We start from the raw sequence: 16,337 nt of genomic DNA, 5'->3' as shown, positions 1-16,337 counted from the left end.
GAAACGAGAGTAGAATGTAATCGCGGCTTTATTACACAGAGATGTGTTGCCTCCTACAGCAGATGGCAAAATAGTTGCTGTTCGGAGGACACACATTTATACTCTGTGTACTGGGCGGAGCCAGCAGGCAGGGATCTACCCCCATACCTGTAGTACAGGGGCCTTACCGTAATACCAGTATATACAATATAATACAACAGTGGTGACTACCACATTGTCCGTGTGTTGGGGTCCGCAGCAGCCTTTCCAGATCGCGGTCTTCCTTCAGAGGACAGAGGATCTCTAGACCTGCAAGTAAATTTGAAAGAGCAGTATTACTGATTGTTAGACTGTGGGAGTTGAGTTTAGGAGTGTAGGGCGACTGTAGAGGAGGAGGCGTGGAAGCAGTGCTTGGGGCCTGCGGGAGGTCGCAGCTCTCCGGGTCAGTGGGGTTGTGAGCTGCGGGGGGTGGGGTGGGGGATGGCTGCAGTTGCTACAATGCTGGTCTGGTCGTTGGAGAGCAGCAGAGTGGAGGTCCCGGCTTCTGTGGTGTTTTCCTGATCTCTAGGAGCTGCTGTAGGAGAATTCCCAGGCCTGGGACTGCAGCTCCGGCAGCTACTCACACGTGGCCGGCTGCTCTGGGTCGATATCAGGTCGTCAGTTTCAGGTGTCTCCGGGGTCCTAAAGATCGCTAAATCTGTACGTAATTGAATAAGAACTTTGTTAGAGAGTTTAAAAGAGTTAGAATGAAGTTTTAGAAGCATAGAACGAGAGTAAAAGATAGAATTAGAGGGTATGCTGGGCACAGCTTGCAAAAAGTCACCTCGCCCCAGCGCCATCTTGAATCCTGATGTTCGCGGGATATGAGAAAAATACAGGAACCTGAGACAAAATGGATATCATTCTGTGATCTCCATTTGTCTCCACAGATCCAGAGTACCGATGGTCAGTGACTTGATTTGAGTCCATTTATACCATCTGAGCCAAAATGAGTCAGTATGGCCAGAGTTCCAATAACAAGGTCCAAACTCCACAAATTGCCTCAGGAATTCTCCTGATCGGTCACTCGAACGAATGTGGAAAATTTCTTTACATTATTTATTCCCCAATCTTCCGTTGATGTTGTGGTATGATCCATTAGCAACTTTGTGGATATATTAATTCTTGATTTTCCTGGATTTCACCCAGGGGATCTTTAGCTGTCTCCTACAGGAGGAATGGTGGTATGATGATTGAGGGCTGGATTTTTATGGTGGAAAAGCAGGGCGTTGTGCCTTCGGTGGCAGCAGCCGACCCATCCTCGCCCTCACTGAGATTTTACTAGCAGCGGGGGGGGGGGGGGAGGCTTCAGGTTTACTACCCAGTTGTGGTCCTTAAAAAGGAAATGAAGGACCTCGCACTGCCGTTGCTCAGATTTAACCAGCACAGAGACAGAGGGCAGGATCTACCAGTTGCATTGCAGCCGAAAAGCAGCAACACGACCAATAGATGCTGGGAGATCCAACGTCTGGGATCTATCTAACTCGCCCCCACAGACCCCCACGTGAGATCTATCGCAATCTTGTGAGACGTTGCAACGTGAATCCTACCCATTATGGGCGGGATCACTTTCCGCCGAATCTACATATTAGAGTGAGACAGCTAGTCTCACTCTAATATGTGTTCCCAAGATCTAACCAAGGCTTTAGGACCTAACTCCCTCACCTTGGAGACCTTGGGAGGGTGCCGTTCAGTGCTGGCCTGTCCCCACCTTCTCATAATGCCCTACCTAACTTGTTTCCACCCCACTCTACCAGCCTGCGGCCAGTCCTGGTAAGATCCGGGACTTGCCTAGGTTCCAGGCTTCCACAGTTACCCTTTTTGTTTTCCAGGCCTCCTGTAGTACCGGCAATTGCCACTGCTCCCGATGGTGCCACCGGTGCTGCTGAGCTGCTGATTGGCTTGCAGCTCTATGAGGCGGGTCCTCCTCCTGGTGGAGGGCAGCGATCTTATCTCAAATTCAGTGAAGTTGGTCAAAACGTTAAAGCCAAGTGTAGGTGGGATCACTGCCGACAGTTACACTGAAGTGCGAAATTAGTCATTACTGGGCTCGTAATTTCGAAAATAATCAAGAGTTCTAATCTCACCATAGTAGTTGAAGAATTTTAATTCTATTTTAAAAATTTGAAATCAAATATGGTACTGTAAGAGTGGCCAATATGGTACTGTAAGAGTGGCCAATATGGTACTGTAAGAGTGGCCAATATGGTACTGTAAGAGTGGCCAATATGGTATATGTAAGTCAGACATCACAGTGGTTAGCACTGCTGTTCACAGCTCCAGGGACCCAGATTCAACCGATTGGCGGGCGCGCTAATTCCGGGGGGGGGGGGTGGGGGGCGTCTATGTTCCTCTGCAGGTCCCGCCATGTTGCCCGTGGGCTGATGCGGAGATGGCTGTGGCACGTATGTGTGGACCTGCCCTGGCCGTGGCGGCATTCGCAGACCCTCGGCGGCCATGGCGGGCCAGCTTTCAGCGCTGGAGCAGCGCACAGCACTCCGGCGCCGTTCTAGCCCCCGAGGACGGGGAGTGTGACTGCACCTGGAGGCCCGTTGACGCATGCGTCGCTCGCGCCTGTTTTGACGCCGGCGTCAACTCTTGGCCGGGATTTTGGAGAATCCCAGCCAGAATATCTGTAAGAGTGACCAATATGGTATCTGTAAGAGTGGCCGACGTTGTTTTTGTAAGAGTGGTCAATATGGTATCTGTAAGAGTGGACAATATGGTATCTGTAAGGGTGGTCAATATGGTATCAGTAAGAGTGGTCAATATGTTATCTGTAAGATTGGACAATATGGTATCTGTAAGAGTGGTCAATATGGTATCAGTAAGAGTGGTCAATATGGTATCTGTAAGAGTGGACAATATGGTATCTGTAAGAGTGACTAATATGGTATCTGTAAGAATGACCAATGTGGTATATGTAAGAGTGGTTAATATGGTATCTAAGAAATACCAAAGTGTAAGAAAGAAAGAAAGAAAGTCTGTAAGAAAGAAAGTGACCAATGTGGTGACTGTAAGAGTGGTCAATATGGGGCGGGATTCTCCGAGCTCCGGCGCTGAAATCGCGCTTGGTACGGGGGCGGAGAATAGGGCACCGGTGAGGGGCCGTTCACGTATGGTTCTACCCGGCGGGAGCTTGGCGTCACAGCTATGGTGGGTGTCCTGGTGGGGGTGGGGGGATCAGTCTCCGGGGAGGCCTCCACACTGGCCAGGCCCGCGATCGGGGGCCACCGATCGGCGGGGCCTACCTTCTTCCACGCCGGCCCACTGTGTGGCTCGGCCATGTCGCACGGCGCCAGAGCGGAAGCTGCTGCCGTGCGCATGCGTGGATCCGTGGCCAGTAGTGCAGAGCCGCATATCGGTGGCTGGAGCAACGCAGAGCACTCCAGCGCTGTGCTGGCCCCCTGTGGGTCACGGAATCGCTGGGCCAAGAGGCCCATTGATGCCAGCGTGAAACACTCTGGTGTTAACGCTGGCGTCAACAGTTAGCCACGTTTTTGGAGAATCCCGGCCAAGATACCTGTAAGAGTGACCAATATGGTATCTATAAGAGTGACCAATATGGTATCTGTAAGAGTGACCAATATGGTTCTGTAAGAGTGGCCAATGTTGTATTTGCAAGAGCGGTCTACATTTGATTTGATTTGATTTATTGTCACATGTACCGAAGTACAGTGAAAAGTATTTTTCTGCGGCCAAGGGAATGTACACAGTACGTACATAGTAGACAAAAAGAATAATCAACAGAGAACATTGATAAATGGTACATCAACAAACAGTGATTGGTTAGAGTGCGGAACAAGGGGCCAAACAAAGCAAATACATGAGCAAGAGCAGCATAGGACGTCGTGAATAGTGCACTGACAGGGAACAGATCAGTCCGAGGGGGAGTCGCTGAGGAGTCCAGTAGCTGTGGGGAAGAAGCTGTTCCTATGTCTGGATGTGCGAGTCTTCAGACTTTTGCACCTTCTGCCTGATGGAAGGGTCTGGAAGAAGGCAATGCCTGGGTGGGAGGGGTCTCTGATAATGCTGTCTGCCTTCCTGAAGCAGCGGGAGGCGTGTACAGAATCAATGTGGGAGTGGCAAGCTTGTGTGATGCGTTGGGCTGAGTTCACCACACTCTGCAGTTTCTGGCTGTAATGCAGCTTGATAAGATGCTCTCTATCACACATCTGTAGAAGTTTGTGTGAGTCGATGCAGCCATGCCAAATTTCCTTAGCTTCCATAGGAAGTAGAGACATTGTTGGGCTTTCTTGGCTGTTGCATCAATGTGAGTGGACCAGGACAGACTGTTGGTGATGGTGACCCCCAGGAACTTAAAGCTATCGACCATCTCCACTTCCGAGCCATTGATGCAGATGGGAGTGTGTGTCGTGCTACGCTTCCTGAAGTCGATGATCAGTTCCTTGGTCTTTCCAACATTTAGAAAGAGGTTGTTTTCGGTACACCATACAACCAAGTGATCTACCTCCCTCTGTAGTCTGACTCGTTGTTTGAGATACGGCCCACCACAGCCGTATCATCCGCAAACTTGTAGATTGAATTGGAGTTAAATCTTGCCACTCAGCTGTGCGTGTATAGGGAGTACAGTGAGGACTAAGCACACATTTTCATTTCATTTTTTCATTTCATCCTTGGGGGCCCCGGTGTTGAGGACTATTGTGGAGGAGGTGCTGTTGCCTATCCTACAGATTGCAGTCTGTTTGTGAGGAAGTCCAGGATCCAGCTGCACAGGGAGGGGTCAAGTCCAAGGTTGCAGAGTTTGGTTATTAGTCTTGTCGGGATAATGGTGTTGAAGGTGGAGCTGTAGTCTATGAACAGCAGTCTTACATAGGTGTCCTTGTCGAGGTGTTCGAGTATTGATTCTAGTGCCAGGGAGATAGCATCTGCTGTGGACCGGTTGCGGTGATAGGCAAACTGCAGTGGATCGAGACCGTCTGGGAGGCCGGCGTTGATCTGACTCATGACAAGCCGCTCAAAGCATTTCATGATCACAGATGTCAGGGCTACTGGTTGGTAGTTGTTGAGGCAGGCTACCTTGTTCTTCTCTGGTACTGGTATTATGGTGGTCTTCTTGAAGGAAGTGGGGACCTCAGAGCGGAAGAGTGAGGTGGTGAAGATATCTGCGAATACACTCGCCAGCTGGCCTGCTCAGGCTCTGAGTGCTCGCCCAGGGACTCCGTCGGGCCCGTCGCTTTCCGCAAATTCACTTTCAAGAAGCTCACAGGGCTAAATTGCTGGCTTTTAAAGCAGGCCAGCAGCACGGTTCGATTCCCGTACCAGCCTCCCCGGACAGGCGCCGGAATGTGGCGACTAGGGGCTTTTCACAGTAACTTCATTGAAGCCTACTCATGACAATAAGCGATTTTCATTTCATTTTCATTTTCAGGAAGGCAGCTCTTACCTCTGAGGCTGTGATAGTGGGTATGGGTGTGTCCAGGGCTGTTGGGGCGGGTGGCACTGATGCATTGGCTGACTGCTCACAGCGGGCATATAACTTGTTCAGATCATCAGGTAAGGATGCTCCAGCCCCAGATATTCCACCAGGCCTTGCTTTGTAGCCTGTGATCTTGTGTAGGCCCTGCCATAGTCGTCGTGGGTTGGTGTCGTTGGCCTGGGACTCCAGTTTGATGGGTATTGTCTTTTTGCATCCCTGATGCCTTTCCGTACCTCATACCTGGATTTCTGATATAGGTCAGGGTTGTCAGACTTGAACACCTCCGTCCGGAACTTCAGCAAGGAGTGAACCCTTTGGTTGAGCCATGGTATCTGTAAGAGTGGCCTATATGATATCTATAAGAATGATCGATATGCTCTCTATAACTGTGGTCAATATGGTATCTGGAAGAGTGGCCAATATGATATCTATAAGAATAACCGATATGCTCTCTATAAATGTGGTCAATATGGTATCTAGAAATATGGCCAATATGATATCTATAAGAATAACCGATATGCTCTCTATAAGCGTGGTCAATATGGTATCTAGAAATATGGCCAATATGATATCTATAAGAATAACCGATATGCTCTCTATAAGCGTGGTCAATATGGTATCTGGAAGAGTGGCCAATATGATATCTATAAGAGTGACCAGTATTGTATCTGTAAGAATGACCGATATGGCATCTATAAGAGTGACCATAAAGCTGTTGGGTTGTTGTTAAAACACAATTGGTTTACAAATGTAATTTGGGGAAAGGAAACTCTCCAACCTGACCCACTCTGCCCTATGTAGGAGCTCAGTCCTCCCGCAATATGTTTGCTCTCTACAAGCCACACTATTGGATCAAACCCACCACCACCTTCTCAGGACAAATAAGGAGAGGCAATAAATTCCAGCTTTACCAATGACATGGATATCCCCAGAATGAAGCAAGTATTTTTAAATGCTAGTGCTGGAGAGGATTACTCATTTAGGTCGTGCCTGTTACATACAACTGTCCAAGTCTGAGACAGATCCGATAAATGTCCCCAACTTCAGCCCCAACAACAAAACACTTTCAACTCAACATAAGGACATTTTTATTCATTTCAAGCACCAAATCTCCACTCTCCTGTGCTGCCTACTGATGAAACAGCAAACTAGTGCCAATCTAATCCAACAGCACACACAATGAATGGATTTGCTCCATCCTGACTCATCTCAAACAAGTTTCTTATCCAAACAGGAGACTTTCAGCCCAGGGCTGAGTTTGAACCACGGAATAATTTCTAATGATCAACAGTTGACCCATAACCTGACTTCAGCCTTTACATATTACAAACCCACTCTTCGGGAAAACCAGTCTAGTCTTCGGGAAGACAGGTCACAGGCTGTGCAAGGTTGGATAAATAATAAGTACAAACACCTGTGCCAGTGTATAGAAGTCCCAATTCCAATCTGATCATTATATAAATACATTGATGTTTCAGTAATGTTTCATGACTTCATGGGCAGGATTCTCCATTTCTGAGACTAAGTGTTGACACCGGAGCTGAATTTGTTGACTTTCACAACAGCAAAACAGGCGCCAAACCTGGATCGATTCAGCAACTATGGAGAGGCTAGCACCGGTACCACGTGGGACACATCGATTCCAATGAAAAACGCTGCAGGATTCGCCGGGGCTGTGAATAACACTCAGGAGGCTGACCCGCTGCAGCCGCACATACACATTACTCCCCACACACACTCATCCCAGCGAACACGATGGCACTGGTTGCGCTGGAGCATGCCTATACAGCTGATGGGTTGGTCGGTGCAAGAGGGAACCTAGTGGGGTGGCCTGAGGGGGCACCTGTACCACCCGTGGCCCTACGTTCACAGGGCTGTCAGCGATGAAGCTGCATGGCTGCCTTGCCGGTTGTGGCAATGGTGTTCCATGTCCGTCCACCTTGACCTCACAGCCCACCCCCTGACCACCCCCGCTTCTCGCACCAGCCTTGGCAGAAGCCCCCTGAACAGCGACACAACTCGCAGCAAACTAGGACGATGTTGGACACTTTCCACACGCCCTCTCCCTCCCTCAGCAGCCATGACGCCGGTTTCACGATTTTTAGAAACACAAGTGAACCGCACCGTGGGGAGCTGGGCCCTTCAGAGGCGGAGAATTGTGGAAGCCCCAGAGAATACCAGGTCAGGCCTACTAATGATATGCAAATGGTGTTTACTGTACCTGCGTTCTGGTACTCATTGACGCCGCTGTAGAGGTGACGGAGAATTGTGATTTGGCGTCAAATTGGCGCCTGCCCCGATTTTGGCGTTGGAACCTGTTCTCCGCCCAATTGCAATTCCCAATTTCAGCATCAGGCAACGGAGAATCCCACCCTAAATGTTTCAATCTGGTCCCATGATGTTACAATAATTGACAAAAATGAAGGAGATGTTTTGAAGTGTTTACGAGTGAAAATTCTGCTTCCTTTAAGTGGACCAGTGTCTTGAGTGGACAATAAAATATTGGAGACTAGCTGGATAAGTGGTGCTAAGCGGACCATTCCTGCATTGTTCTCGCTCTCTCCTGATGCATCTTTTACCTCTTCTTTCACAGGGACCTCCAGGAGTAGAGGGTTTGGATGGGAAGGAAGGGAAGCCAGGCTCACAGGTAGGACATTAACACAATCCCAATTTCTTTCTGGCCTTCCCACTAAGAGGGCAGAGTCACTGATGATGTTTATTTTGTGTTGCAGGGTGAGGTTGGTCCACTTGGACCCCCAGGGCCCAGGGGTCCACATGTAAGTAACTGAACCATCTACTCGGGTGCAGGAGAGACTTATTTTGTTTCCCATTATGTACATTTTTTTTTGTCCTTACCCACGTGGACTGACTTTAGAACGTAAAGGGAAAAGAAGACCGGTCACATAAACTTGGTTTGTATTCCTTGGATATTACATGATTCAAGGTTTTAAGTCGGACAGATAGCTAGATCGGCACAGGCTTGGAGGGCCAAAGGGTCTGTTCCTGTGCTGTACTTTTCCTTGTTCTTTCTTTGAAGGCAACCCTCAATGTGTTTTCAATGATCAAAAGATTTGACGGGGTTGACAGTGATAGTGACCACAATTCAGTTACGTTTACTTTAGATGGAAAGGGATAGGTATATACCGCAGGGCAAGGGTCATAGCTGGGGGAAAGGCAATTATGATGCGACGAGGCAAGACTTAGGATGCATAGGATGGGGAAGGAAACTTCAGGGGATGGGCACAATTGAAATGTGGAGCTCGTTCAAGGAACAGCTACTGCGTGTCCTTGATAAGCATGTACCTGTCAGGCAGGGAGGAAGTGGTTGAGCGAGGGAACCATGGTTTACTAAAGTAATTGAATCACTTGTCAAGAGGAAGAGGAGTCTTATGTAAAGATGAGATGTGAAGGTTCAGTTAGGGTGCTCGAGAGTTACAAGTTAGCTAGGAAGGACCTAAAGAGAGAGCTAAGAAGAGCCAGGAGGGGACATGAGAAGTCTTTGGCAGGTAGGATCAAGGATAACCCTAAAGCTTTCTATCGGTATGTCAGGAATAAAAGAATGACTAGGGTAAGAGTAGGGCCAGTCAAGGACAGTAGTGGGAACTTGTGCGTGGAGTCCGAGGAGATAGGTCAGGTGCTAAATGAATATTTTTCGTCAGTAATCACGCAGGAAAAAGACAACGTTGTCGAGGAGAATACGGAGATACAGGCTACTAGACTAGAATGGCTTGAGGTTCATAAGGAGGAGGTGTTAGCAATTCTGGAAAGTGTGAAAATAGATAGGTCCCCTGGGCCGGATGGGATTTATCCTCGGATTCCCTGGGAAGCAAGGGAGGAGATTGCTGAGCCTTTGGCTTTGATCTTTATGCCATCATTGTCTACAGGAATAGTGCCAGAAGACTGGAGGATAGCAAAGTTGTCCCCTTGTTCCAGAAGGGGAATAGAGACAACCCCGGTAACTATAGACCAGTGAACCTTACTTCTGTTGTGGGCAAAGTCTTGGAAAGGTTTATACGAGATAGGATTTATAATCATCCGGAAAGGAATAATTTGATTAGGGACAGTCAACACAGTTTTGTGAAGGGTAGGACTTTGAGAAGGTGACCAAACAGGTGGACGAGGGTAAAGCAGTTGATGTGGTGTATATGGATTTCAGTAAAGTGTTTGATAAGGTTCCCCATGGTAGGCTATTGCAGAAAATACGGAGGCATGGGATTCAGGGTGATTTAGCAGTTTAGATCAGAAATTGGCTCGCTGTAAGAAGACAGAGGGTGGTGGTTGATGGGAAATGTTTAACCTGGAGTCCAGTTACTAGTGGTGTACCACAAGGATCTGTTTTGGGGCCACTGCTGTTTGTCATTTTTATAAATGACCTGGAGGAGGGGGTAGAAGGATGGGTGAGTAAATTTGCAGATGACACTAAAGTCGGTGGAGTTGTGGACAGTGTGGAAGGATGTTGCAGGTTACAGAGGGACATAGATAAGCTGCAGAGCTGGGCTGAGAGGTGGCAAATGGAGTTTAAATCAGAAAAGTGTGAGGTGATTCATTTTGGAAGCAGTAACAGGAAGACAGACTACTGGGCTAATGGTAAGATTCTTGGTAGTGTGGTCAAGCAGAGAGATCTCGGTATCCATGTACATAGATCCCTGAAAGTTGCCACCCACGTTGATAAGGTTGTTAAGAAGGCGTACGGTGTGTTATCTTTTATTGGTAGAGGGATTGAGTTTCGGAGCCATGAGGTCATGTTGCAGCTGTACAAAACTCTGGTGCGGCCGCATTTGGAGTATTGCGTGCAATTCTTGTCGCCGCATTATAGGAAGGATGTGGAAGCATTGGAAAGGGTGCAGAGGAGATTTCCCAGGATGTTGCCTGGTATGGAGGGAAAATCTTATGAGGAAAGGCTGAAGGATTTGAGGCTGTTTTTGTTAGAGAGAAGAAGGTTAAGAGGTGACTTAATTGAGGCGTACAAGATGATCAGAGAATGAGATAGGGTGGACAGTGAGAGCCTTTTTCTTCGGATGGTGATGGCCAGCACGAGGGGACATAGCTTTAAATTGAGGGGAGATAGATATAGGACAGATGTCAGAGATACGTTCTTTATTCAGAGAGTAGTAAGGGCATGGAATAACCTGCCTGCAACAGTAGTGGACTCACCAGCATTAAGGGCATTTAAATTGTAATTGGATAAACATATGGATGATAATGGAATAGTGTAAATGGGCTTTAGAGTGGTTTCACAGTTCGGCGCAACATCAAGGGCCGAAGGGCCTGTACTACACTGTAATGTTCTATGTTCTATGAGGGAAGCTATTTCCTCTGGTTCGGGAGTCCAGAACAAGAGGCAGAACCTTAAAATCAGAACTCAGCCATTCAAAAATGATGTCAGGAAGCACTTCTTCACACAAAGGGTGGTATAAATCTGGAACTCTCTTCCCTGAAAGCACCTGGAAGCTGACAGGCAATTGGGACTTGCAAGACTCAGATGGGTGGAGTTTAGTGACGGGAGGGGTTTAAGCAAGGAGCTAAGGAGAAGGTGTATGTGTAATTCTGTAAAGATGAGAGATATTTTCACTGGCTTCTTTCCTTCAACAGGGATTTAAAGGAAAACATGGGCTTCCAGGGCAACCGGGACAGAGGGTATGTATCTGTGTGTAGGTACTGTAGCATTTTGAGTGCATGTTTAGGCTCAAGGAAAATGGTGTCCACACATGTGTGTGTGTGTGCGTGTGTGTATATGTGTGTGTATATGTATGTCCTATGGTTCTGAGTATCAGAGTCACTTCGAGTGGGAGGGAAAAGACTCAGTTGTCATGGTCTATGTAGAAGGCAATCACATAGGCTAGGCATTAAGAATCCAAATTGACATTACAGAGCCTCCAAGGATCTCAAAAAATAACTTCCGCAGCAACCCAGAATTAGCAATTTGCAGCACAAAAAGTGAAGAGCTCAGTAAAAAATCTGAAGCCAAAGAAGCTGATTTTATAATTTAAAGTTAAACGCTGAATAACAAATCCGAAACAACAGAAGATGATTTGCATATCAAAGAATACTACTCAGACATGGCTGAGTTGTTCGGATATGATCATGAAAGCATCAGCGACATGGTTGTAAAGCTCAACGCGACTCTACTCATGGCAGATGAATCCAATACCATGATTCAATGGCAGATTGTTGAAAACGACGCCGCACAGAGAGTACTGACTGACTCCATTGAGAGAGCATAGATCGACTTCACAGAGAGATCACTGCATGACTCCACAGAGAGAGCGATGAAAGACTCCACAGAGAGAGCGATGAAAGACTCCACAGAGAGAGCGATGCAAGCCTCCACAGAGAGCTCGTGGACAGATTCCAGAATGGAAGCAATTAAAGACTCCAGAGCGCTAACCGTGCACGAAGATGACCATGAAGGTCTAGCCACCTTACTTGAGCAACCAGAAGAAGACTACAAAAGTCTACCCAGCTCATTTGAACAACAAAAAGAAGACGATGAAAGTCTACCCAGCTCTTTTAATCAACATGAAGACAATGAATGTCTACCCACTGTATGATGTGGAGATGCCGGCGTTGGACTGGGGTGAGCACAGTAAGAAGTCTTACAACACCAGGTTAAAGTCCAACAGGTTTGTTTCAAACACGAGCTTTCGGAGCACGGCTCCTTCTTCAGGTGAATGGAAAGGCTTGTTCCAGAAATGTTTATATAGACACAGTCAGAGATGCCCGGAATGCGAGCACCTGCAGGCAATCAAATCATCAAAGATGCAGAGATAGAGGTAACTCCAGGTTAAAGAGGTGTGAATTGTCCCAAGCCAGTTCAGTCGGTAGGCCTCTGCAAGTCCAGGCTTGTTGGTGGGGGGCCGAATGTAATGCGACATGAATCCCAGATCCCGGTTGAGTCCGCATTCATGCGTGCGGAACTTAGCTATAAGTTTTTGCTCAGCAATTTTGCGTTGTCGCGTCTCCTGAAGGCCTCCTTGTAGAATGCTGACCCGGAGATCAGAGGCTGAATGTCCTTGACTGCTGAAGTGTTCCCCAACTGGAAGGGAACAGTCCTGCCTGTTGATAGTCGCACGATGCCCGTTTATTCGTTGTCGCAGTGTCTGCATGGTCTCGCCAATGTACCACGCTTCGGGACATCCTTTCCTGCAGCGTATGAGGTAGACTACATTGGTCGAGTCGCACGAGTATGCGCCGCGTACCTGGTGGGTGGTGTTTCCACGTGTAATGGTGGTGTCCATGTCGATGATCTGGCATGTCTTGCAGAGATTACCCTGGCAGGGTTTTGTGGTGTTGTGGTTCCGCACGCATGAATGCGGACTCAACCGGGATCTGGGATTCATGTTGCATTACATTCGGCCCCCACCAACAAGCCTGGACTTGCAGAGGCCTACCGACTGAACTGGCTTGGGACAATTCACACCTCTTTAACCTGGAGTTACCTCTATCTCTGCATCTTTGATGATTTGATTGCCTGCAGGTGCTCGCATTCCGGGGATCTCTGACTGTGTCTATATAAACATTTCTGGAACAAGCCTTTCCATTCACCTGAAGAAGGAGCCGTGCTCCGAAAGCTCGTGTTTGAAACAAACCTGTTGGACTTTAACCTGGTGTTGTAAGACTTCTTACTGTGCTTACCCACTGTATGTGAGAACAGTGACAATGTGATCACAATCAGCATACACGATGTGCAAGATCTCAGCGAGACTGACAGATCTCAGCTCGTCTGTACAGAAGCACTCAACAATCAAAGTAAAACTACTCTTGAGTCCAGTGAGACCGCATCAATTAAACCTCATCCACTCTTGACAACCCACAAGAACCTAAAATCTTGATGACGTTGACTCCAGAAGAGGAGCACCAAGAAATCAACGAGGAAGTAAATAAACCACAAATTATTCCAGAAGAGGAGCACCAAGGAATCAAAGGCGAATCACATCAACCACAAATGACTGATGTCACCAGAATCAATACAACATCAGATCATTCTCATAATCCTCAAATCGAAAAGCTCAATGAAACTTCAGATACCACAAAGGACACTTATACCAATAACTTTGAGAATGACTCCAATTATCCACACGGAACGATCATTGAGCACAACAAGAACAACAACAAAAACTATAAGAACAACAACAAAAACAACAAGAAGAAGCATAACAAAGACAACAACAGAAACAACAAGCACAACAAAAACAACAAGAACAACAACGCAAACAACAAAAACAACAAGAAGAACAGCAATGAAAACAACAAAGACAGAAACAACAACAATGAAACAATGACCTGTACAACATTGTACAACTCTGCAAATGAAGGACAATGTAACAGCACAGTCTAAAACAATAGTAAGAGTACAAACATCATATGGCATGATAACGAATCTCACAAATTTATATCTGCTCCAACAAACAAGCAAACCAGACAAAGCAGATGACATACAGAATCAATACCGCAAGCACAGAAAAAAGTCCAGGTCAGACAAGGCGGATGACATGCACAATCGATACTGCAAGCACAGGAAAAAGTACAGGTCAGACAACAAAAGTGATTTTACCATTCGAATGTCTCATGATGACTTGTTGGTTACTTAAAAACAAGAATACTGATAACGCTCACAAAGAAATTACATTATCAACATCACCACGTCAACAACAGAAGAAGAAATAAACTCAACCGAATAAATTCATAAAGTTTGGACTCAATTTTTTTAAATTTAAGATTGAACTCATAAATATTAATTGGCTTTGTATAATCATCAATATCATACAACTTGTACATGTCATCATTTACCTACCTGTTTTGTATGATTTTCTTTAACAAAGTACAGAAAATATGTAAAAAGGAAAAAGGGGGGATGTACTGATCTGCATCACTGTATATACACAAGGTGTTAATGTAAATACACTACAACCAAGTAACCACTAGAGGGAGCATTAGCAAGGTATAAACTAGACGGACGGGATCCAACATCACACTCTTCACAGGAACGGCAGCTAGTGAGCAGACACAGACAGACAGTCTTATGTAACATCTAGTATAAGGTCTGGAGAGAGAACGAACTTACTCAATAAAACATTTACTTCAACTGGAAGACTATGAGCTTTATTCAGACATAAGAAATAATATACTGACAGTTAGGTAAAAACCAGTCATGATCTCATTGGATGGTAGCTCAGCTCCTGTTCCTTATGTTCCAATGGACAGAATTTAACTAACACCCCCGGCAGTGGGTTTCTTGGCAGGGGGCCATAAAACTCTCCAGGCTGCCTTCCTAACATCTTCCCATTCCACCACTGACCTGGTGGGCAAGGCTCAGGATGTACCACTCTCTACACGCCTTCACCTCAATTGAGACCATTAAGTAGTTAATTAATGGCCACCTCCTATCCAGCTTCAGTTTTGAGGCTGGTAAGAGGAGATATGAGATGGGGGGAGAGAGTTCGTCTGGCAGGGTAGCTTGCTCAGGCCTGAGGAAGGAAAGGGTGGTGCCCCCCAACCCACAGCAGGTCTGCCACCCCCGTGAATGCTCCTGTACCAGCCTCTTCGTCAAGATCCCCAATCCTCTGTCCTTGCTGCAACAAGCCCTGCCCTTACCTCCATCTTTGCTCTGTGACCACTCATGGTCCCAGCTAATCTGATGGGCTGGCATCTCTCTGAATCAGGATATCCTCCTAAGTAAGGGGCAGATCTCCAACCAGATAGCATTCCTCAGAGTATTGAATGGCAATGGGGCAGCTGATGTCAGCGAGGATGCATTCTCACCGACCCTTCCAGTTATGGGACAGGAAACCTGGCCGCCTGTTTAAATTCTGCCGCTTGTTTGTGTTTCTGTGTGTCAGTGTGCACACCTGTGTGTGCATTTCAGTGTGTGTCGGCCAATGTGTGAATCTTTGTGTGTGTTCTTGTAAATGTGGGTCATTGAATGTTTGCGTGCCACGCATTGTAGGGTGTGTGTCAATGTATGAATCTTGGTATGTGTTCCCATGAATGCCTTTGTGTACATGTGTATGTTAGTGTGTCTGTGCACAAAGTGCATACCCCCACCTGTGTGTGCCACGCATGTGTGTGTCCACGTATGCTTGTGTAGGTATATGAATTGCATAACCCCACCTGTGTGTGTGTGTGGTGATGCCATATGCTCTGTACAGTAATGGATATATTTGACATTGGTATCTCCACTCACTGTTCCAGGGTGAACCAGGAGTAGCAGGACCATCCGGAAATGCAGGCCGGCCAGGCTTTGAGGCAAGTCTAAGAACTTTATGATTGATTATCTAGTTTTGAAACTTTATTTTCCGTGCCTTTCCAATGCCTCCCACCCACCAACCAAACAATCTGGTCTGCTTTATGAGAACTCTATGTCAGGTATGACCATGGCACTAACTCCCAGACTCACTCCATAGGAGAAAGAGAGGGTCCCCGGGAGAGTGTCCATGTGTAAAGTGTTTACAGGAAGCCTCCAGGAGTGCTCCTTGCATAATAATAATAATCTTTATTATTGTCACACGTAGACTTACATTAACACTGCATTGAAGTTACTGTGAAAATCCCCTAGTCGCCACATTCTGGCACCTGCTCGGGTACACAGAGGGAGAATTCAGAATGTCCAATTCACCTCACAAGCACGTCTTTAGGGATTTGTGGGAGGAAACAGGAGCACCCGGAGGAAACGCATGCAGACACGGGAAGAACTCACTGTCTCGGGAGATTCCAGAGAGTATGTCTGCTGCTACTCCTTGCTCCACAGAAAGCCAAATTAAAAAGAAACTTCTTTGTCCTCACCTTCTGCCAGATTCCTTTAATGAGAAAAAGGGTGGTCAGTAGCAAAGTGGGTCCCTTAAACACAGATAGAATCACAGATATACATTATGGTGACAGT

The 16,337-nt window shown here is 46.9% G+C and overlaps 1 protein-coding gene across 5 annotated transcripts in view; it reads left to right on the top strand.

Moving 5' to 3' along the window:
* col16a1 (collagen, type XVI, alpha 1) overlaps positions 1-16,337 on the top strand; it is a 476,156-nt gene that overhangs the window by 410,738 nt on the left and 49,081 nt on the right. For all 5 annotated transcript variants that reach the window (XM_038801937.1, XM_038801918.1, XM_038801946.1 and 2 more), the window contains 4 exons: positions 8,052-8,105; positions 8,191-8,235; positions 11,051-11,095; positions 15,650-15,703. In XM_038801937.1, coding sequence (XP_038657865.1) covers positions 8,052-8,105; positions 8,191-8,235; positions 11,051-11,095; positions 15,650-15,703 — 198 coding nt within the window. The remainder of the gene's footprint in view (positions 1-8,051; positions 8,106-8,190; positions 8,236-11,050; positions 11,096-15,649; positions 15,704-16,337) is intronic.

The sequence above is a fragment of the Scyliorhinus canicula genome, chromosome 1 (genome assembly GCF_902713615.1).
Source record: "Scyliorhinus canicula chromosome 1, sScyCan1.1, whole genome shotgun sequence".
NCBI lineage: Eukaryota > Metazoa > Chordata > Chondrichthyes > Carcharhiniformes > Scyliorhinidae > Scyliorhinus > Scyliorhinus canicula.
The sequence above is the reverse complement of the archived record's forward strand: the minus strand, read 5'-3'. Positions and strand labels throughout refer to the sequence as shown.